At 26.5% G+C, this 26107-nt stretch overlaps 1 protein-coding gene across 3 annotated transcripts in view; it reads left to right on the forward strand.

Annotated features, from left to right (window-relative positions):
* LOC142327648 (prostatic acid phosphatase-like) overlaps nucleotides 1-24774 on the forward strand; it is a 49826-nt gene extending 25052 nt beyond the window's left edge. For all 3 annotated transcript variants that reach the window (XM_075370864.1, XM_075370866.1, XM_075370865.1), the window contains exons 2-8: nucleotides 228-397; nucleotides 5670-5771; nucleotides 7196-7432; nucleotides 13010-13192; nucleotides 15507-15630; nucleotides 19608-19813; nucleotides 24520-24774. In XM_075370864.1, the coding sequence (XP_075226979.1) occupies nucleotides 281-397; nucleotides 5670-5771; nucleotides 7196-7432; nucleotides 13010-13192; nucleotides 15507-15630; nucleotides 19608-19813; nucleotides 24520-24660 (1110 nt within the window). In that variant the 5' untranslated portion in view covers nucleotides 228-280 and the 3' untranslated portion in view covers nucleotides 24661-24774. The remainder of the gene's footprint in view (nucleotides 1-227; nucleotides 398-5669; nucleotides 5772-7195; nucleotides 7433-13009; nucleotides 13193-15506; nucleotides 15631-19607; nucleotides 19814-24519) is intronic.
* The last annotated feature ends 1333 nt before the right edge of the window (nucleotides 24775-26107 follow it).

A 26107-nucleotide genomic window follows, 5' to 3' on the forward strand; every position in this document is an offset into this window, starting at 1 on the left:
AAGTAAGTATATAACAAAGGTTACATCAAAGCATTTACACCCATAAAAAGTTAATAATATTAAGAGGTTATTTAAAATATCCTTGACTTTTACAAATATTTTAATACCTTAATTATTTACTTATTTTTAATACCGTAGTTATAATTATTTGTTTACTTTCTGATGAAAATAATGACATAAATATTTTTTATAGCACTAAAAAAAAAATTTTGTTATCTTATTTGTAGCATCCATGTCGTGATTGTTAATATTCTTTATATATTCTTTTAAATGAAATATAATGGAGTCATTAATTACAAAGTTAACCATTTTAATCTTTTTAATGGTGCACCTTTCAAGATTCACAATGACTGCAAAATTTGGTGAAGATACAGAAACTCTGGAACTACTTGCAATTGTAAGTAAGAAAAGAATTACTTAACTGTTTAGTACTATTATTTCAAGGAATGATTGTAATACTATGTAAAGATGAACATTATAATAAAACAATATAACATGAACATGTTATAAACTGCTACCACTGTTAATGCTGCTGAAGGACAAAGTACGTTAAATTACATGGAGGTAGTCTTCCATGAGCACTAATAAAGGATTTTATTAGCATAAAACATTAATAAAACAAGAAAAGAATATAAATAGTATAGTACTAACAAAATCTAGTATATTAAACCAAGTTAAATATATCCCCTATTCAGCAGGATCTACATATTACAAATTTAAACACTAAATTATAGAAAAATACATATTTAATATAAAACAACAATTATCAAGTATTATATACTAAACAATTAGCCCAACCACTTCAAAATTCTGATAAAAAGAATTTTGAAAATGAAACTTTTTTATATTCATATCCTTTATTTTATATCATTTATATTTATGAACAATAATAGAAAGGAATAAAAATCTATAATTTCTTGATTCACCATTAGATTAAAAAAAATTATTGAAAAAAATCACTTTAATGTACTCTTATATTTATTTTTTTCTAATATAAATTTTATATTAATATTTTAATCTTAGCTTATTAATAAGAAACTCCATTGTCTGTTGAGAATTACAGTTTATCCTTTGCATCATTTGCCAAAAATTCAATCTGTGTTTTTTCATAGGAATTATCTCAAAAATCCAATGCTCATTGACAGTATTAAGCTTTTATTATGTCTATGTATATTTAATCCTAACCGAAGAAGTATCTCATCTTTTGGAGCTCCCTCAAAAACTCAAATTGAATTACAAAAATAAGTGCCAGATCAATGTTTGGTGCTTATAAATATAAATCATGTAGACCAATATTTTAATGACCATAGATTTATGCTTCAGTGTGATCAGTAGCGAGATATACATCTCACCTTTCAGGATCCCTTACATACACAAAATGATTTTGTAATGAACAATTTCATTTATCTTTTTAAACAGACACATAAGGTCTTTTAACAACAATTTCTTGACTCAAATATTGCAATTGCTGTCAGTCTGACTCATTTCTACTTCTCACTAAAAAAAATAAGAGTTTAATTAACAGTTTCTTTTATTTGAATTTTTAATCCATTATTTTATTATACTGGTAAAAACTGTGATTCAGGTTTATCTGCAGGCCTTTTTATTTTTCTCTTCCCAACTAAAAAAAAATGAAAAGTAGCAATGTTTTTACCAACAAGATAGTGATAAATTCCACATTTCTTAACTTCTACTATCATACATTTAAAATGTATTCACAAATTAGTGCTTAGAATGCAATAGTTTTGGTTTAATTGTATGTAACTTTTCACTTTTACCTGTGGGAAAATATAATGGAAGGATAAGAATAACCTAGAATTTTAGATGAACTGAAAGAAAGAGTCTTGGAGCATCAACATATTAACAAATGGTGATTGAATGTTTTTTTTTGCCAAGTTCCAAAAAATACACAATGATATAGGTAAAAAAGTCTTAGATCTATGCTCAGTAGTAAAAGGCAATGATATAAATTGTTTTTTAATAAAATAAAATAGGAGATTTTAAAGATCACTTTTAAAAAATTATTTACAAAGTTTTTTTTGTAAGAATTGACTTAGCATCAAGGATGCTAAAGAAACCTGATCTAGGATTCTTAAAGGTGTAGAACCCTATTAATAGATGTGAGAGCATTAACTAATTTATGGTTAAAATGGCATATACAAAAAAAATTAAAGCCCTTCACAGTAGAAAGTAGTGAAAAATTATGGCTTTATTTTCCATGAAAATCAATTCATTGTTCCTCTTCTTTTTTATATTATATGATAATGTTTTCTTGCATAAAATATTTTGAAGTTATAGTCTCCCAATAAAATTTATGAACATCGTAAAAAACATACAGCTTATGAAATTTTCCAAATAGGAATTGGAATGCCAGAATTCAAAATAAAATTTGGTGAGTAAAGCAATTTATAACAAAAAGTTTATAATTAAAGTTAAATATAACAACAATCAGTGACACACAATGGGAAGACAACAAGATTTGGTCAGTACTTATAGGATAATTAACAAAAATAGCTTTATAAGTAATAAATGAGTAAGAAACAAGGGGAACATAATGGAAGGATAAGAATGACAGAATTATAGATGAACTGAAAGAAGACAAGGAGAAGCTTACCTTCAGTCTTATTCGATATTATTTAGAGAAGGTAATCTAAGAATGGGTGGTAAAGCAAATAAAAAAGAAAGGTTTGAATAAAATAAGAATTGAAATTGAGTAAAAAAGAAAATTAAAAAATTGATTGCTTAGCTTTTCCAGACGATTTGGTTATATTTTCAGAAAACACCAATGATGCAATAGAAGAAATCAATCTACTTAAGGAAATTTTTGAAAGAACTGGTTTGCAAATATTAAAAATATAAAAAAAAAGCTTCAAAAAGACATCAACAAGATTGATCACAAAATTTGGTTCATAAATAAGGTTAAGAAATGTAAACATTTAAGGAAAATGATAAAGCCAATAGTTTAGACAAAGAAGCAAACAGAATAAAAGAGAGTAAAATGGAGAGAGCTTATTAAATAATAAAAGATATATATTAAAAAATCAATAGCAATCAATATTAAAATCAGACATTACAATACTGTAATAAGCCACAAGTTCTGTATGCATCTCAGTGTTTAACAATAAACAAGAAAGGGGTATTAGAAGAAATGGAAAGTTTTAAGGGAAATATTTGATTCTACAAAGGGATAAAATGGTTGTAGAAAAAGACATGACAAAGAGTTATATCTGCTTATGGAAAAAACCAATACCATTCAAAAGAGATGAATGATGCTTTATGGACACCTGGTCTGCATAAATAACAATAGACTAACAAAGAGAATATTTGAACATCTCAATAATAACATAAAGACAAGTAACAACTTCTTTAAAAATGTCAGAAAGGATATGGAGGAAATGAAAATGTCAGAGCACTAATAAAAGGCAGAAGTAGATTTAAAAATAATGTTAAATTTTTCAAGAGTTTCCAGAAGAGAGAGAAAAAGAAAATATCTAGAATGTAGACTGAGGAACAAATGGAATTTCACAGTAAGAGAATGAAAGAATAGTGAAAAAAGAAAGGAAATGAGATCATGGAAAGATATTTTACATTGTTCAGAGAAGCCAAAATCGAGAAGAAAGATAATGAATAAGAATATAAAAAAAAGAATATGGTATGAGCAACACAGCAAGAAAATTGTTTATTATGGAAATTAAACTTTCAAAATTTTAAAGAAATTAAAATATTCTTTTGAAATTGATAAGAGTAAATATGCAAGTCTTAAAGTATAGGGTTAATATGTAGACTTCTTCAATTAATAGATTTTGAAACAAAATTATGAAATGTAAAACATATGTTATAACTTATCTGGCTGTTCACTCAGAAGTAGACTTTTAACCAAATTTTAATTAAGATGAGATATATAAGTTGAAATTTAAGAAACTAAAGAAAAAACTGAGAGCAAGTAAACTTTATAACGACAGACAGATTAAAAATGAGAATGACATGAAATATAAAAATGAATAAATCTTGAATGTAACCTCAACAAATAGAAATTCCTAAAAAGTATATTCATTAGAAAACAAATGAAAGATTTAAAATAACAAGTAACTACACAGTAGAGGACACATCAGGTAGAAAGTTAGCAAATAATAGAAAAACTTGGATAGTGAAAAATGCATTGGAACTGATAGATAAATATGGTAAGTATAAAAACACAAAAGCTGAGAATGGCAGAAAATTGTATTAACACAGATTAAATGAAAGGGCAAAACAGCACAGGAAGAGGAGGTAAAAAAATAATATAATAATAAAGAACACAAATAATCAAGGAAATATAGATTTAGCATGTAAAAAAATGAGAGCAAATTTTAGAAAAATGAAACCAAACAGAAATTATGCATGTTAAGAATGCAATGAAGATCCATGAGTTTGGCCAATTGATACAGTGACTAGCATTTTGGGTTTTAGATCAGCTGGTCCTGGATTCAATCCTTGGCAGTAGTCTGATAAATTTTATCCATATAATTTTGCACATCAGAATAAATGCAAGAGTGTGTCCTAGATTATCTAAAAGAAAATGAAGTGAAGAGGTAGAAAATTTACCTAATAAACTGTTAGCCAAGGAAAAACTATTGTTAATGATTTCTGAGTGATTTGACCAGTCTGAATATGAATAAAATCAGGAAGTTTCAAACAAAAATAAGTAGTTGAAATTGATGTTACACAATATTAATTACCATATTATTTTAAAGAAATTGAAATGAATAAGTCAAACATAGTACCATGCAAAATTTATGTCACTGGAAAGTAAACTGGGTAATGAATTTATGACATGAATGTTTTTTGATAATAATGAAAGTAAAAGCAGAGATAAACATGCAGACAATCACAAAGAGATAACTCATACTTCCAAAATACAAGTGATGATATCAACATAGAATAATAGTTAGTAGTTGCAATAGCTGAAAAAGGTTAAAATTCAAGCAATGGATGAAGTAATTTTAGCCCTAAAATAATTTTGGACATTTTTAGGTTTTTAAAAAAGTAGGATTGAAATAAATACATAAAAATGCTTATAATTTATACAAGATTCACAAAGCAATATTAGAAGTAAAACAGAAAAAATACCAACTACATTACAGAAAGGACCAACACAGGAAATAGCTGTAAGCTTTGTACATGCATATAGCTTTAATTTGTACATGTATGAAACAAAAAAGGAACTAAAAGAACAATTTATACAAAAGTTTATTTAATAATTCAGGAATAAAATATTATTATATTTGCTCATAAAAAAAATATTTTTTCTAAAACTAATGAGTTAAGTGTAAATGATATAGATTCAATGGGAGGAAAAATAAAGAATCAATGGGAAGAAGGAAATTCAATTTTTAACAACTACAATAAAAAAAATATATAACAAAATGAAACAGAAATAAAATTAAAACAATTTACCAGAAGTTGCATGATTATTTATTAAATAATAAAGTGGATAGGATAAATGAAATGGAAAGGATAACAAAATGAGTATTTGCTAGTAAGAGCTTTTTTGGCAGAAATTATATCTACAGCTTTCAAAGATAGATTTAGGATAAAAATTAAATTCTTATGAATAATTAAAAGTAAATATAAAACTAACAGTGAATTCTTATAAAATACTTTTAACATAAACTTCTGATCTGTTTCAGCTTCATCGACATGGTCAAAGAACACCTTCACAGATTTATAAAAATGATCCTTATAAAGATGAAGAGAAATATTGGCCAATAGGTTTAGGTCAGCTGACAAACGTAAGTTATTTAAAACAATAGATAACAGTTATAATTTTTTTGATAATATTACAAATTAAAGTAAAAAGCTCAAGTAATATTTCATTCTCTTTTGTATAAATTATAGATATTTATTTTGTAGAAAATGTTGTAGGATACATTTATTCCAAATTTCATTAAACAATTTCAATTCTTTCTTAAGATAAAAAAGACGCAAAAGGGAGGCTAGAGAAAAAATAAACAAGATAGCCTTGTTCAAATGGATGTTTTTATTTTGATTTTAATATACTATATATTTGCTATAATATATATATACCTACAAATTCTTTCTCATACATACATTCATGTATAAATACATACTTTCTCTATGTATACACATAAACTCTCTCTCTCTCATGCTCTCTCGTTCTGTGTGTGTGTGTGTGTGTGTGTGTGTGTGTGTGTGTGTGTGTGTGTGTGTGTGTGTGTGTGTGTGTGTGTGTGTGTGTGTGTGTGTGTGTGTGTGTGAGAGAGATAGTCATTACATTTTATCCTACATATTCCTGAAATATAATGTGGGTCTGAATTTTTTTCATTTAAAATATGAAAATATATTATTACATATTAATTAATAAATTTTTATATGAGTTATAAATGCAATTTTTTTTTAATGTATGCTCTAATTTTTTGTAGTATGTCATGTAGAATAAACTTTGCTGTGTCCCTTGAGAGATATAGTGAAGATTAGATTATGTGTTGCAGTTGCTATGTATTTATTTGCAATATTTAATTCATTAACTTTGTAAAGCTGTATGTGCTGAAAAATGATAAGTACAATTTTGACTCTGACATTTGTTGTAACTGACACTACAAAAAGGGAGTTCTGATTGCTACACATATTCAAGACAGCCAAATTTGTAAATAATAAACAATTACAAAGAAAATTTTGCAAGCATTATTAGAAATCACTAATAACTTGCATAAAAAGTCATTCGAACATAATCTAACTTATTTTAAATTAACAAAAATAATCTCCATAATAATATCAATCTCTTCAACAATAAGGATCACAGTATTCTATATCTTGTAGTTTTTCTGTGACTGAATTATTTGATGTTTACCATGCCAAGGTATATAGGCCTTAAAAGAATTATGTATCTTTAATTAATGTTCTCCCTTCACTTTCATGCCTAAAGATGGTTGAAAAATATGTATTTTTTTTGCTTAACTGAATGTTATGAAACATAATTTTGATATGTGATCAATTTCAGTAAACATAATGCTGAAAGAACACACTCAGTTTATAATTTTATTAACTTTGAATGAATTCAGACTTCAAACATTGTGAATATGTGATATTTTACATATAAATTTTATCCTACTTATTTAGAAAAAAAAAATGTTTTTTCTGCTATCTAAATTTCTTCAGAGTGTAATTTTTGTTTATTCATTTTTTATAATGACAGATAGGAAAACTACAGCTATATAACTTGGGAAAACTGTTTCGAAAGGGATACAAAACATTTATATCCAGTTATTCTGTAAAGGCAGTTCGAGCTAACAGCAGTGATTACGACAGAACTCATATGAGTGCTCAGTGTTTGTTAGCTGGATGGTTTCCACCAGAGGGTGATGAAGTCTGGAATAATGACCTTCTTTGGCAACCAGTACCAATTCATTCCGTACCAATAAATGAAGATCAGGTAGTACTCATATGGTAATTTTAATATAAATTTTTAAAAAATCTCATCTTTACTACATCCTTTGTGAAGAAACAAATGTCATAATGTTTCTCTCTATCTTTCTCTCTATTTGTATGTATATATATATATATTCTTTATATTTTCAAACCAGTCATGTATTAGTACTGTAAAAATAAGTCTAATGGATCTGTGTTTAAAATTATATACAACATCATACATATGAACCATTTTAAAATTTATTGGAATAAATTATGAACTTCTATAACTATCATATTAAAGGATGTTACATTTAAAACCATCGATTATGATAAATTAATAATTTCCTAATCAGAAGAACTGACAATGATAGGCAGTACAGAATCAACATTTCATTATTTTATATAAGCTTGCAAATCTGTATAGATTATTGAAATGAATTTAAACATTACATAATAAGAATATTAATCTCAGACCATACAGAAAGACAGACATTTTGAAAGGAAATAAATGAAAAGAAATAAGCTATATAAAAAATTTAAGTATGTTGAATGTAACTAAGCTTTATAAAGAACAATTAAAGAAATAGAAAATTTAATAGAAATTTATTATCCATGGTGCTCTCATTGCTTTTGTTCACTAATTGAACAGATGCAATGGATAGCAATGGATGCATTAAAGAAAAAAAATTGTTATCAATGTAAAGTGTTGATGAAATAATTATCTTAATTAACTTAAATCACTTAAAAATTTATTTTGAAGTATTTTTAATAATCTGTATTTATGTATTCAATACTTTAATGTTCTCCTTTACAAAATTTCTGTATTATCTTTCAATTTAAGAAAATTTGTTCCTTCTTTTACCTGTATTGACAAATTATTAAACAATTTAAAGTTGTTATATATAAATGAATTTGAGTACTAGATTTCTAAGATCCATTTATTTATGTAATTACAATTTCTTATACATTAATTGTTAACATTTCTGGCAAAATCAATCTTTTAATGACATAATTTATTACTACCTGGTTTCTTGAAATGAACTAGTTTTTTTCTATTTTAAATATAAAAATTAAAGTTTATATCCCTTTCATTTTCTTATTAACTATGAAAGATTTTATAGCATCAAATTTATGTTTATATGATTAAATTACTTTAAAAGTTATTTGAATAGCTTCACTTTGTAATTTTTTAATTCTGCTCACTAACTCTCTATTTTTATTTCTCTGTTTCTATTATTTAAATACTCAAAATTAAAAAAAATAAATAAAATAATTTATTAAACTAAATATCTATTTTTATGCTTCTATTCTGAATCTTAACTACACAAAAATCAATGTGTACAGCTGTATTATTGTTTTTCTTTTATAACCTCGAGGATCACTGTCGTCTCATCCTTCATGGCAGAGGATGAGACAAATGATTTGTAGCATGTGTAAAAACTGCCGTGCCTGACTGGGATTCAAACCTGGTACCACTGCAATGGATACAACTGCAATTCTTATACAAAACTAAGTGGTTGTATATAAAAATTTATTTCTTATTTACATAAAAGGTACATTTTTGACATTTTTTTACAAAAATGTAGTTTAGATATTTGTCAGATTTTAGCTTATTACCTAATATGAACAGTTTTAGTAGCACTTTTTCACTTTATATTATTATTATTATTATTTACATGACATTATTTGATATTTTATTTATCAGTTATTGTAATATATATATTTTTTTTATTTATGTTTAACTTAAAGTTGTTATTTTTTAATCATCTTTCAATAAAATTTAAATATCATAAATTATTTTTTCAGCTTTTATATAAACTATTGTATCATCACCAAATAATTTAATAATATAATACAAGTAGCTTTTAAAATTTCAAAAATGATTTCTAAGACACTCATGAAAATTACCTATTCACATTTAATATGTAACAATATGAGATTTTATGTATTTAACATAACCTCTCTACACTTTCAAAAATCTCCTTTCAGATCTAACAAATTGCTAAATAATATTTCCTGAATTTGAATCATATTTTCTTTCATTAATTTATCACATAACTCAAAGCTGATTCACATGAATGATATTCCTATAACTGATCATTCACATAAATGGATATTTTCTTCACTTCCATTTAATTCATTTTTAATACATATTTTTATAAATTTTTTAATAAGATTAAAAGGATTTGCCTAATTTCTTCCCACTTCTTTGTACCTTCTTAAGTGGCAGATAACTGTAGAAAATGTATAGCATAATTTTCCATTGAAAAATGAATCATTAAAAATATAACATTAGCAATTACACTACGTATACTACTGATAATTATGTTACCAGTGACGTGTCTAATTTTCAAAAAAATCTCTAATATTTCATCTGCACTATGCAAATAGCAATTTTTTTTAACTAATTCCAAAATTTAAATTAGTTTGTTTTGTAAACTGGATGTAATGTAAATTAGTAAAAGTTTTATCTTTTATAATTCTTTCTAGATATCCATTCTGTACTCTTATTTAATTCTTAAAAACTAAAAGAAAGAAATTTAATTCTTTTGCAGTTATATTGGGTTTTCAAAATACTTTTTTCAATTGATTATGATGTTATTTTAAATTTATTTTATTATTTTTTTAAACATTTACAGTTTTCTTTACTCTGTCATGAAGATTTAACCTAGATATTTCATTCAATCTCCAATGCTAAGATTTCTTTATTACTTAATTTTATTATATATAAACTTGTCTAACACTTCATTTTTTAACTGATTCTGTAACAGATGTAATTGCTTCATGTTTAAAAATTTGTTCTTCTGCAATCTTAAAATTAATTACATTTTTGTCATTAATTATAACATAATTAATCAAAGACTGGAAGTTCCTAATAATCTTGAAGAATTTGTTATTATTTCTTAGTTTTGTAAATATTTATTTACATAGCTGTTTCATTCTGTAATATGTGGCGTGTTAGTTAATGTTTTGTATGCATTAATGAATTAGTATGTTTTTTGCGTTTTTTGTTTTTGATTTTTTTTTTTTTGCAATGACAGAATTTAAGAATATAGTTAAGATTAAAAGGCTTTGTAGTCAAACCTGTGAAATAGTTATTGTATATGATTTTTGAAGAAAGAAGCTATAAAGTTAGGAAGATTAGAAGATGACAAACATTTAATACGCATTCAAAAATGTAAAAAAAGAACCGCTGCAGCTTGCAGGATTTCAAGATCACAAGTTCAAAACTCTGAAAAGAAAAGCAAGATCTTCTTAGATTTAAATCACAGTCATGCTCATTCAGTATCCAAAAAAGTATAAACAACATTTGAAACTAATTAGCAGAAAAGACAATTTTTATCAAGGTGTTGAAAGAAGAACAATTAATGAGCTTCACACAAAACATAATGAACTGACTACATTAAATAAATTACATAAAGAACTTCAAAAGAGTATTAATTTTAAAGGTTCTTGAACTATTCTAGCAGCTATCCTGAAAGTGTTGGGGTTAAGTGGTTATGGTTTAAAAAAATGACCGATTGCAGAAAAGAAAATTATTCGATTGTTTATTTAGACGAATCATATTCATATGTTTTAACAACCTATTCGATGACAAAATCGTGGTCAGATGCAGGTCATGGACATGCAAAGACATGGATAGTGGTGAAGGAGTAAAAGTGCCAATTAATAAAGTGTGATCGGTTAATTATAATCCATGCTGCAGAAGAAATGGGTTTCATTCTGAACGCGATGTTAACTTGGAAAACTAGTTTAAAAGCAGCAACTATCACTATCATGACTGTGTCAAAAACAACAATTTCATGAAGTGGGCATCTGAAAAATTAATTTCTGGTCTTCTCCCATCATACCATAGTTCACTTCTACGGAAGCCTCTGAATTCAATTGACGGAAAAAGTTGCATGATTAGTTGGTTAGAAAAGAGCAATAATCCATTTAATGAAGCAATATTAAAACTACAATTGTATGACAATTATTAAATCACACAGAAATTCAGAAATAAATTACCACTTTGATGAACTACTGAAAAGTCACAGGTATCATGTTCTGTAACTTACACCTTACCATCCTGATTTAAATCCAATCTAGTATGGTATGGTCAGCTGAAATATATGTTGGTAGTAATAAAATAACATTTTTAATGTCAGATTTAAAAAAAATTATCTGATGGGAAAATGAATGAAATGAGTAAGGATAATTGGAAACCATATTGTGGAACATGCAAAAAAAGCTGAAACTAGTATAAGAATGTGGATCACTAATCAAGGAAATGACAGACAAATTTATCATACAATTGGACAGTGGTAATGAAAGTGGCCGTTCCAATGAAGACAGATGATGGTGAACAGGAACTGGTTTGCACAGGAACTGGACATATAATGCAATTTTCAAGTAAGTGTTAATAAATAATAAAACAAAAATGAAAACAATTTATAAAAGAAAATAATGAAAATTTTGTATAATAAAAAGATCTAAATATTATATAAAAAAAAAATTGTACAATGATAATTGTACATCTAATTTAATTTAATTATGGATACAATATACATTTAAATGCTAGTTAATTTTTTTTTAATTTAGAAATAAACCTAAATTAGAATTCTTGTTTTGCAATCTTTATTTATTGAATTATTAATATTAATTATGTAACAACAAATTATAATTAATAAAACATTGAAATGGTAATAAATTAAACGTGCATAAATAATAGTACGATTATCATAGTAGTTCTATTAGATGAGTGTAAATGTTTTCAGATTTAGTAGTAATACTGTTTTGACCTTCTCCAACACAAGCTATTATTTTCATTGTAAGCAACAATTAAGACAAATCTTAGATTTTTATATAATTATGTTTAGTACACCTGTTTTGATGTTACACACTAGCAAAGACATACCGATGTATCTAGAAGATAATAAAAAACATTACCTTTAACCATAATCAGATAATAAATATTTTTGGAATCTTCTTAGTTAATGTATGAAAAATATTTCCTGTGTCAGTAAAACTAAAATTTGGAGATAGAACACATGAATACTGTAGCAACAGATGCAAAATCAAATTTGCATCGATTAACAATTGAAGTTTAGATTTTTGGCCCTGAAGCAATTTCTGCAGTGTATGAAGTGATTCACAATATAGGAATAGACTATGTGCTATTGGTCAGAGAAGCAAACCATTCTCTTAATACTAGATACAGAATATCTAGTATTAAGAATCATTTTATCTAGTAAAAGAGAATCATTTTCATGAAGTTTGACAATCAAAAAAAATGAATGACAAATTATTTTTAAACATTAAAAATTATAAGTAGCCCACTTTTAAATTATTTAGAAATAATTTCTTTACACATTGTTTTCAGAGTTAATTATACAACTTAATTTTCATTCAAGATCTGATAGTACTATTGTTATTGTCATGCATCTTAAAATTGTTAACTAATGCATTTAGTATTAGTATAATGTTATCCATGATTTGTTTGTTTATTTAATTCATAAGTTTTGTCAAATTTAGAGATTTTATTTTTTAATTTCTATTTGTGAAAAGTTGTTATAATGTTTAAAATTTGTTTTATGTGAGTACTTTATATTGTTTTTAGATACTGGCACCACTTGCTCCATGTCCCAATTACTGGATGGAACGAGAAAAAATAATGATTGATTTGGCTAATAATGAGACAGCAAAAGATAAAGAACTATATCAATATTTGACAGAAAAATCAGGGGAAAACATATGTACACTTGATGATTTAGCAGTTCTGTACACAACTTTAGAAATAGAAGTAGGATTTTAATCAATCAATTTAAAATTATTTTTAAGTATGTTATTTAATAGTAATTTAGATTTCAATAAATTTTTATAAAATTACAAAAGTTTTAGTCTTGTAAAAGCATGAAATCAATTTAAAATAGACAAAAATTCGACTGTTTTATAGATACGTATAAAATTGTAAATTGAATGGTACTTTTTTTGGTTTTGGTCAGCATATTCTTTTAAATCTTAAGTTTCATATCAATTTCATCTTGTAACAGAAAAATGATTATAAGCTCATGCTTTGAAGGAAATTATTTATAAACTTAAATACTTTCTTTTTTATGACTAATCCACTATATAAGCTTGATAATGTGCATGGAATTACAAATTGAAAACTGTGTAGTCTACATAAAATCTAAAGCCTGAGGTGAGAGATAAGTAAGTAATTATATTAACTTACAATAGCATACAAGACTGTAAATTACCATACATTTTTATGTTTTATATATTACTTCACTTTTTAAACAATAGCAGTTTTATTACATTTTATTTTAAAAAAAGTATGCGTTTTATTTTATTGGCAGTTATAAATTTGGGCAGTAGTTCTCCTGTATCACTGTGCAGTTTTTTAAACATGGAGTAAAATCCATTCATTTTTATGATGATGATGCTTCAAGGCTTTCTTCAGTTTATTTGTAGTTTAAGATTATTGTCATACACTTTTAATTAAACTAAGGTGAATATCAAATTCACATATTGATGATGAATCTGAGCAATTTATCACTCAAAAATTATGTTTTTTGTTCATTCTTTTGTGAACACATTTTGAACGTACATCACTACATACAAGAATGTACAATTTATCACCTTATCATTAAGATAAAAAGCAAAAATATAAATCTGAATCCTTATTTACATCAACATAAAGAATATTAAATCGGGAATTAAACTTACATTATTTTAATATGAAATTGAATATGAGGTTGACTAGTAATTACTGATGTAGAGTTTGGAATAATATGTGAAATACTTTGTTATAAATGAAAAAATAAATAAAAACTATTGTAACAAGACTGATACAACAGACCTGAGTAATGAATTCCTACTAGTTAAGAAGAAAGTAGTAGAAAATATAATAATGTAAGGACTCCAAAAAGGTAACAGGTCCATTTAACAATTGGCTTTTGTAATACTGCCCACTGACACACCTAAACAGATGTTCATGAGAAGAATTACCGGACCCAGGTTTTAAATTTCATGGGAAAATGTGAGAGCGGATGATATTCTCACACTTTGAGTTGGGTCCAGTCCTGCAGGTAAAGATGATAGGAATATAAATACTCTGAGGAAGACCAGTTGACAATCAGTCTAAGCAAGACATTATAATGTGAGTCTGCAAGGAGAGTTCTGTGAGATGTCAGTCAGCGAGAATATTCTGTGAGGAGGTCAGTGAAGGAATGAATTTCTAGATAATTAAGTTTAACGCAATTAGGGTGAAGTTACAAGTAATTCCAGTACATGAACACAAGAAATGGTTCAGTGATTTACTGTCAAACTATAAGTGAAAGACATAATGTACTAAATTTCAATTATAAATTATTAGGATAGTTTTATTTGTGAACAGCACACGTATTTACAGTAAAAGAGCTTGATACTTGTCTTATCTATTGTACTATTGTTGTTAATACAAGATTAGTGGTTAAAAGTGTTACAACTAGCAGTTATGCTAATGTCTTTGTCACTGGGACTGAATACTACCTGTGAATAAATCCTGAAGTTTACTTTAAATTCTGCTTTTTATGTAATCACTATCTGTTAATAATAATTATTATTACCAGATATGTTAATAATAATAATAATATTATTGTGGTTGTGATTATTACTTTTATTATTTGTTTTATTATTGTCATTTATTATTACTGTTGTCATTATTATTAGTATTGATTTGTCTTCTTTTACTTCTGTTTGTAAATCAATAAATTGTAATTATATAAAACTTGTAAATTGTTCACCTTTCAATATTCTGATCAAGCTGCAAACACGAGACAGTATGAATATTTGGTTCAAATATGTACACTTTTATATTTGTAGAATAAAGCATTTTTCTCAAATCTTCAAATTAAAACCAAAATTAATGCTTTACTGAATAAGTGCTTTTGTTCAATTGAAGTGATTAAAGCACAGTTCTCAATTTCACCATGAATGTACATTTTGAGCGGGAGATAGTATATTATTGTTGAGAGGTGGATTGGTTTTGTGTTGTACAGAGCACAAACATATGTAACTAACAGTTAATTTAAATTTATGTTAAAATACTGATATTAAAACTTCAAATTTTATAGGAATTAAATGGATTTACCCTACCAGAATGGACTAAACTAGTTTATCCTGAGCAAATGAGAGAAAAAGCAGTCTTAGTTGCAAAATCTTTTACTTGGAACAGAATTTTGAAAAGATATTTTGGAGGTAATGTTAAGTTACTTTTTTCCTCTTGATAAATATGTTTTGTCATGATTACTTTTACTTCATTATATAATTAATTTTTAGTAATAGTGCCAAATAGCAAGCCATTTCCCCAGATTTTGTTTTATTAAAACTAATTATTTGATCATCTGATGAATTAATACTTCTGTTATAATTTACTATGATAGAAAACATTTTATCTATAATATATAAGTATTGATTAATTTTGATTCATGTGATTAAATTAAATTTGATTTCTCCAACCAATTATCATCTTCATCAAATTATAGCCGTTCCTAAATTATGTTTGCAATATGATTTTTATATTGTTTGAAATTTATAAATTTATATAATTCTGAACTGTATGAATAAAATTTTGAATAATTAATTAAAACTAAATTTAAACGTGTTTGAATTTTAAGGCATTATTCCAAAGTTAGAGGTTTAGCAGTAAGTAATTAATATTTATTTAATGTAATTTTTTTAAATAAATAAATAATCTTCTACTTGAAAGGTATCTAATACCTTTTTTATGTGTTTGTTACATGTGACCATGACTAGTGTTAACTGTTTATCAACTTTCAGCAACCAACCCATTCTCATAGCCAATTTTTTTTTAAATGAATAATTATATATGAATAATGCAATTCTAGTTCAAATTTAGTGTTATAAAAAAGAAAAGGAAATAACTATGAATGTTAAGAATGAAAAAAAACAAATTTTAATATTATTATTATTATTATCTTTTATGACCGCATAAGATCACTTATGTTATATGTGATTATGACATAAGATCATTTATGTCAGTCCATTATCCAAGTCTCTTCGATGGGACTGTTTGGGCCTTGCAGTCCTCCCAGCTACTTTTTCATATGTTCCAATCTTTGTGCCCTTTCTAGTGTTGAAAATGTTTTTGTTCTGAGTTTTTTCTTATGAGTGTGAAATGAATGTTTTTCTTCCTGATTTTCTTGTTTAATTTTATAATATCTGTAGTGTCTTCTGGAATAAGGCCAGTTTGTTTTGATTTTCTGGCCTGTTTTTGCTTTTAAGGGATATTTTTTTGAGATATTAACCATTTCTATAACACAGTTGAATAATAGTGGGAAGAGCCCATTGCCTTGACGCAGTCCTGTTTTTATCTCAAATGGTTCCACCGAGTGCTCGCCTCTGAATTTTAATATATATATATATATATATATATATATATATACATACTTGAGATATGAAGTAGGATTATTAATTATTAATAAAACTAATAAAACTCTAATGTTAAAAAACCCATGATATTATGCACTTTATTACACAGAAAACTGATATTAAACATTAATCTGTTGTCCATAATTTGCATCACTTCAACCAAAAAAATATTAATTCAAGGAACGTATCACCTTTTAAATAACTGTAATGATTTCAAAGGCATGTAAAATAAGCTGGTGTAGTGCATGTTCATGGTCACTGATGTTCCTTTTTTTAATATTTATTTTTTGATCCCTAAATAAAAATTAACAGAGTTAAAAATCAAGCAGGCTACTCTCTATCTACTATCACTTTATCCATCCATATTTCCATTTTTATCAATCTTTCACAATTTTTTTTTATGTTGTTTATTGTTTTTATGTTTTTATAGCTTATTTACATGTAAGGTCACAAATGAATCATAAATGTTTTCTAATGTGCATAGTTACATTTACACAGATATCTTAAAAGTTTGACAGGAAATTGTGATAGACATCAACAAGTCTAGCAAGTAGATCATGAGAACTTATGCCCACAATACCTTGACAAGGTTTTTGAAAGATTAACAAACGTAAAAATCTCTTACAATTACAGTTTATTACTCTTAAATAATTCATAATAAATAAAATATTAGTTCAAGTTAAAAACAAAATTAATTTAATAAGAATTACATTAAACGTATTAAAATACAGTTCTGATTTTTTTTTAGGCTTGATGATTTCATCACATAAGCTTCAAGCTTGTGCAAGCTTGGGAAATGGAATTTATTTAGCGTATGAAAAATGCCATGCCTGGCTGGGATTCAAAGCTGGTCAGGCATTTACTAAAAACTTTACAATAACTTCTCAGTTAGTTAATTGAATTAACAATAACATAATTGAAAAATCTACAATTAATTTCTGCGAGTATTATTCATTTTTACTCTTTACAAAAGAACCAAAAGAACTACTTTGCACTTTATGAATGAATAGAATACTGTCACTTTCACAAATACCACTCCGAACAGCTTCTCGTTTTCAACCAATGTTTAAAATGGAATACTTGTGATGCATATTTCAGTCGTTGTTACCAAACACTTACTGTTATTGCTTTTATCGCATACTGATCAAACTTGAACTTGAAAAAACTATTCACTGCCACTCCTCTGGTCTCTGGCAGTATTTATACCTCCAGGCCTTTCTTTTTCCTGTTTAGCCTCTGGTACCGTTTAGATAATACTTCAGAGGATGAATGAGGATGATATGTATGAGTGTGAATGAAGTGTAGTGTTGTACATTCTCAGTTTGACCATACCTGAGATGTGTGGTTAATTGAAACCCAACCACCAAAGAGCACCGGTATCCACGATCTAGTATTCAAGTCCGTGTAAAAATAGCTGGCTTTACTAGGACTTGAACGCTGGAACTCTCGACTTCCAAATCAGCTGATTTGGGAAGACGCGTTCACCACTAGACCAACCCGGTGGGTTATACCTCCAGGCCTGCAGAATCAGTAACCAACCATCCTTTTGATTGATCAAGTATAATAATTTTTTATTGTCTGTGCCTTCTACATTTTTCTGTAAGTCCTTTTCTACAAAAAATTCCTTTGTCTTCTTTATTTTCTCTCTCTTTCTTCTTTCTGCAATCTTCTCTACTTGTTACATTATACCTTCTTTGAGAGATGAAGGTTTACATCTTTTCACTGATGTTGATTGCAGAAATCTTTGTTATAATTCTATTTTCTGAAAACATCAATTACATGATAAATTTGGTTTGCTAGAACCTACAATGGAAAATAATTTAAATTAGAAAATCAGCAAATGAAAGATTCTGCACATGATACAAACAGCTTTGTAGAGTAACTATTAATTACTTTCCAAACAGTCATATAATAACTTGTAATACCGATGCCAGTCACCATCTCTACAGCAGATGTTCAAGCCTCTCTCTGTCTTTCTTGACAGTAGTAAAATACTTTCCCAATAGCTGCGCATTAGAGTCAAAAGAGGCACAGAGATTTTATGACTGTAGTTATCTCTCTGGAAGTGACTCATGGCAAAGCCCTGTAAGTTCTCAAACATTACATTAACTTTGTCCTGTATAAAATATTATGTTTATCTGATGGCAAATTGAATAATTTGTTGTTACAAATGCTGATTTGCCACTGGTAAAATATTTATTTTTCTATTTTGAAACCGCTAATAAATTCTAAATATGAACGTACGTTTCAATGTTGTAAAATAAAACTATAATAATAAAGTTTTAATTACAGTTGAAGAAATATTAAAAGTTTCTTTGTTGAGAAAATAGAAACTAACAAATTTTCTTTTCTTTTTAGACTGAATTTTTTTACTATTTGAAATTTTAAAATATACCAATTCTTTTAATGACTGTCGTAGTTCTGCGTTTTGTAATTGTATTTGAAGAAATTTTATGAATATTTTTAATTAAATATCTCTGTTAGTTCTTGAAATATAAAAGATATGTACTTTTTTATTCTAGTGAAAATCATAAAATGACAGACTAATACAAAAATATGGATTTCAGTGAAAATATTAATTTCCAGATGTATTTTTCTAGAAATTTGATAATTTATATCTGTATTAGGAATAAACTTTAGAATCTTTTCTTTGTACTTTGAGGATGTTCTATATAGTATTATATTAAAATGAGGAAAGATGGCAAAATATTTAAGGGAAAAAAAATTTATGGAATAAATTGAATTAAGTTTAAATTTCTATCATAAAATTATTTTATTTTCAGGACCTATGATTAAAGAAATACTTTTTCAGTTTAAAGAAAAAAGTGAAGGTCGTAATAAAGGTAAAAAACTATTCTTATATTCTGCCCATGATACTACAATTTTGAGTTTTCTGAGAGCATTAAATTTTGAAAATCCTGTGTATCCTGCATTTGGAGCATCTGTAATAGTTGAATTACATAGAATAAATGATAAGTATTTTGTAAAAGTAAGTATGGTAGTTATTAATTATTTACTTACAATGGTAATTACATTCTGTATGTGTAGTATATGTGTGTGTTTATTTAATAAGAAACAGGATAATATTATTGCTTTAATTATTTTTATTTGTTAAGAAAATCAACCATAATATAATTGTTCCACATCAAACAATTTTAATTTTTTTTTAATCTATCACATTAAGTAATCCATTCCCATAATACACACATGTCACCAGTTCATCAGAATTGACTGAGAGATTACATACATACCTACTTTTGCAGCTTCAGTAAACATTTTTTTAACAGTCTAGCACTTCAAATAGAATTATATTGACATAATATAATATTATTAGATAATAATTTTCATTATTGATTTCAATATTAACATCTAAATAGTTAATTTTTTTATTATTATGAATTTCAAAGATAAATTTCAATCCACTATAGTAGGATGCTCGTTACATATAACTGGATTATAGACTATAAAATTGTCATAATATGTTATGAAAATAATCAATACATAACTTCAGTGTATAGGAAACCCACATCTAACAAAACTATTATACGTAGATTTTCAAATCACCCGTGGTCACACAAAATTAGTCCTTACACAAACATGGTAAATAGAGCAATTAATTATACAAATTATAATGAAAATAAAAGTAAATTAAACAAACAAATAGGTATTATAAAACAAATTGCCTTATATAATGGTTATGTTAGTTCTTTAGTAGATAATAAATACTAGTATAATAAACAAATGTCAAAATTAAAAATAATCCACATTTAATAACATTAAACAACACACAAAAAGTTGACAATGTATATTTAAAATGTGTATATACTGATAAAATAGTTGAACATATTACAAAGGTTTATGATATTTAATTTAAATCTGAGTACCAGACAAACAACCACATAATAAAACACCTAATAAATCATAAACATAATATTCATCTGATTTATAATTTTATTTTATAATTTGAGTGGTATTTATAAAATTTAATCTAATTATTGTGACCATATTTATACAGGAAAAACCACTAGATCATTTAAGGATAGATTCTTGGAACATTTTATAAATTATAAAAAAGGTAAACTGGGTTTCATATGATTAAGAATAAACATACAATATCTGATATTAGGACAAATTTCAAAATACTGAAAATTAAAAAAAATATAATATGAATGCAAATAGTAAGGGATTAGACATTTTAGAAAGATACTGTACAATATATTTACAGTATAAATTTATTTTTATGTATATATATATATATATAAACATAAAAATAAATTTAATATGGTCCATCTTCAGACAAAATATGAGGATGACAGTATTTTGAAAGCTGCAGTAGATGACACCACCATTTATTTTGATAGGGATGTATAATTTAATATATTTCAATCAGTGAAGTAAAGTAAGTTCAGACAAATAGACAACATACATAATTATTTCACTTAAAATTATTTTTATTTGATTTTAATTTGAATTTGATTTTATGCCTTGACGTCATATTTTTTACATGTGTAAACATTTTTACAATTTAATTTATGTTAATTTTAATTAATTTTTCATATTTTAAAATTTTGTTTCAATTTTTAATTTAACTGAATAACAGTTTAAAATAAAAAAATAAAGATTAAAAGTTTTAAATTTTAAATAAAATAAATAAATGCATGATATTTATTATATTTTGTGAAATTTGTAATGTAATTTGAGATGAATATATGAATATGTAATGCTGCTGATGAAGCGAGTAAATCGCAAAAGCACTCCTGGATATATTCATATAGTATTATGATAATATATATATTCATGATAATTAAATATCAATTATATATACAAACAGCTCTGGAATGCAAGAAATGTATTAGACATATAAATGTAGATTAAGATCTTCAACAATGAATATTGACTGGTTTATTGTGAAAAATAGATTAAAATAAGGAATTATGTTGTATCACATACTGTTTAATATGATAATGGGAAGAATCATGAAAAAAATTAAACAGAGATTGGATTAAGACATTAGAACAATGATTTTTGAGACAATATTGGAAGAACTGCAGAAATGTTTTGAATAATGGAGGAGAGAGTTAAAAATTAGTAAAAAGAAAATGAGATTCTGTTAGAAAAAGAGAATTGGGGAGGACTATTATGTTTTAGGAAATGACATTGCAACTATAAGTATTTTGGATCTAACCTGGCAACAGATGGTAGGATAGAAAGTGAGATAATCAGTTGATTGCTGAAAGGAGAAAAGCTTCCTTTTATTAAAAATTTGTTTGACATAAAAATGTACCAGGGAAAGCAAAGTTAATAATTTATAAATTGCACTATGTCTATATAATTATGTATGGGTCTAAAACACGGACATTGACAGAAAAAGATTTAAATCATCTATAAGCAGGGGAAATTAAATTATTAAAAGCAATAATCAGAAAAACAGGAAGAGAAGGAATAAGGAATGTAGAAGTAAGAAAGAAATTGCGAGTAATTAGTGTAAGGAAGAGAATTGGATGGATTCAAGTACAGTGGTTTTGGGCATCTCAGAAGAATGAGTGAAGACAGAATCTAGTCACATGAAAAAGATGGAAGGTGCAAAGGAATAACATCTGACAAGAAGACCACATGAAAGATGGAGAGACAGTGTAAGGAGAGAAGTGGTAGTTGAGAGAAAATAGAGAGGAGAAAATGGTGGATGGACAGAGAGTGCTAGCGAGGCATAGTCAAGATCCAGATCTAGTGAACTGGGACAGAAATCAGATATGTACTAGGAAGCCTGGTTTTCTAAACAATAGGCATTTCAGTCATAAGTCTGCAGCTACTAGACAAAAAATGTATTGTTCTAGGCAGTGGGTGTCCAGCTTTCCCATTTTTTTAGGATATTGGAGCATTTCTATTCAGACAGAAGTAGAAAATTATCGATGAAGAACTTTTCAGAGGCCAGCTAAAATTAAACCTGCAACAAAAGTCTGCATTTCTTCATAAATTAAGTTAGATAGTAAAAAATCAACAAATACAGAATTTCTAAACAAAACACTCGACCATCCGTTTACAAGCATATTGAAATAGGCAACTGAACTGTAAAGTTTTATTTGGACATCACTAGATGTAACATTTCAACTTTAGTTCAAAGATTTAATTTCCAGGATGCTAGTTTTTGAGAAGTTCAAGCTATTATGATATAATAAAGTAGTAAGGAGATGCAATTTAGTGCTTTCAAAATGTTATGTGTTTGAGGAATTAAAATTTTTGTTGATAATACTGCTGAAAAATAATTAAATTATACATGAAGATGCTTAAAATTATTGCCATTCAGAGGACAACTTCTAACAGTGACTGGAGAATCAAATATTTACATTTTTTGTCCAGAAAAGGAAATACTAAGGAAACAAGGGAACACTAGGGACAGTTTTGTAATTGATCTGTAGTCACAAATTCTCATACTCATTGTATATGTTTTAAATAATGATTTCTTCACAGGAGATTTTTTAAACTAATCAAAACAAGTTTTAAATTATACTGGTATTAGTTTAATACATGAAAATTTATGGAAGCGCTTCTTGCAGCAAGTAAGTGTTTTATGGTATTTGGTTTTTCATAAAAAAAAAGGTTGTTAAAAAAAAATTGATAATCAAAACAATAATATCCAAAACCTTTTTTTTTTAATTTTCATGTTTTGCATGAGTTCATTTACGTTTTTGCCTGAGTTCATGCCTTGACACTGATACTGCATTTGTTAAGTAGAATCTGATACAGACTGGTGTGGAGTTTTAGGTCTACTCAATAATTAACAATAATGAGTCTAAGGTTACTACAGTCCTTTACTACATAGCTTTAATTTAATTTGTGTTTTTTTTTTGTTTCATAATGAAGTAACTTATTCTGAACACTAAACATAATTAGGTTATTTTAATAAGGGAAGAGTTGAAATAATTAGACACTTAAGTTTATCATATTAGCTGTTTAATTAAATATAATAATAACAATAATTTAGTAAAACTTACATGATTGTAAATTACTGTTTTCTTAAACCTAAAAAAAAATAGTGATTTGTTAAAAGAACATTAATTTTCCATTAAGGTCACACACAAATACTCGAAGTTCACAATATACTACATTCTCAAAATTAACAATTAAAAGATGCTACTAATTTGAACATTCCATTTCTACTCATTTTACTTTAAATCGAAACACCAAAATTTTTAGAACCATATGTAATCATAATTTATATAGATTCTTTTTTTTTCATACAGAATCTGACATGGCTTAAGACATGAGTCCCATTTCCAGCCTTTTACTTACTTTCTTACACATTTGAATTTTTTTACTGCAAACATATACTCATCTATGTGAATGCACAAGTATATGAAACTGTATCACAGTTTTTTATTCATATTAAGAACATTATTCAACCTCTTTATGATCAGTCATTGATGTTAGATTCAGGATGCACCTGTCATTCATCAAAAAGAATGAGTAGAATAATTTTCCAGCATCCTTGACTGTAGCTTTGTTGCACCATGAGAAAGGAAAGAGCCTTATTGCAGTTTTGATTAATTTTGGTTTTAAATTATTAAAAAAAATAAATAGATAAAAGACTAAAAGAAATACTAAGTAATCTAATAATTGAAATAACTCATTTAAATAGGATAGTTTAACATTTTGTGGTATTGTATGAAACATTAATTTTTCTGTTTTTCTGGACAGCTATTTTATACATATTCTCATAAGGTACTACCTTCTGAGTTAAAAATACCTAACTGTTCCTCACCGTGCACACTGGATAAAATGTTGAAAGTTACAGAATATGTTAGATCAGTTGACTGGGATAAACAATGTTTTGAATGACATAATGACAAATAATGCAAAATTATTTAAAAAAAAAAATCAAGACAGTTAGTATATAACCTGAAAAAGAGATACAATTTAATTTTTTTTTTTTTTTAATAAATGTATTTTTAAAAGAAATTGCTATTTTTTATACCTACTACTGCCTTAAAAATCCTTTCACGCATGAGATTTAATTTCAGAACATCTGGAATTACGTTTCAAGTACTCTGGTGAGTCTATATATTCTATTCAAGTAGAGAAAATAAGGATGATTTTTTTTAAAGAATGGAAATCACTTCAAAAATAGAGGTTCTAATCATTCTGTTAGATTGCAGTCAAATTAGATTTTTTAAATAATGAAGGGTTGCCTTCTACCAAGGTAAGATTTGGAAAGGTGAAAAGATTATATGTTTGACTATGATGTTAAAATATTTTGTATTTTCTAATCTAAAGAAAGTGTATATATATATATATATATTACCATTATCACTGTTTTGTTTGTAGCTTTATAAATTACAGGAAAAAATTATAATCTAATGAGTGAACTGAACCTACTATAACTACAATGTCAGTTATAAACACTGTGTATTGTACAATAATTCAGTCTGTATGGTTTAAGATGAATGAAGACATCAACTAACCAACTGAATGATTGATAAGCATCATCTGTGGCCAACTGTGTTTTTATAATTATATTTGAAGTTTAATTTTATTACCATGTTAATGAATAATATTTGTTGGTGTGGTCTGTCAACTTGAATCTTTCATAAGCTGAACTCTTCATAAGAGTGATGTAAGCCGAATGTTTGGTGTGAACTGATACAATGTATAAAGCAGAAGCAGAGAGAAGAATGTGTCCATGGAGTCAGCTTTAATAGTTAAGGCTTCATGGTGAAATAAATAACAAAAAAATTTATATAAATTAAATAACAAAATAGAATGTTATTACCATCAAAAGGCCTGTCCATCAAAAGACCATCTCAGGCATAACTTATTGAGTTATAACTCAATATCCCTTTTTGTTTTACTTTTTGAATATAACATATGAATGTCACATCATACCAATGAATATGATGTACACTCAGATCTATATACAGCATCCTAGAGAGGTAAAAACAACATATTTGTTTTAGTATTGTGTTTTCAATTACAATCATCGATCTTACAGGATGGTTGTAGTAAAAGTCCATTATTTCAAACTTGTAACAGAATATTTCTACATATTATTCTTGGATTAATACGAGTAACTTAAACATGGCTTGAATACCTGTCATAAGTACTCTGTATTAAAACTTGATTTCCAGACAATAATAACACTGGTCAACAATTACTTTATTACATGGTCAGTATTTGCTGAATCTTATGCAATTTTGGGCACTGATTCTGAATATGAAGCCAGAATTTCCCTGTTGGACTCAGATTTTTTCTAATTGCCCTTCCTATTTTCCTGCAAGTACAATGTATT

Source organism: Lycorma delicatula, chromosome 7 (assembly GCF_047948215.1).
Source record: "Lycorma delicatula isolate Av1 chromosome 7, ASM4794821v1, whole genome shotgun sequence".
Lineage (NCBI taxonomy): Eukaryota > Metazoa > Arthropoda > Insecta > Hemiptera > Fulgoridae > Lycorma > Lycorma delicatula.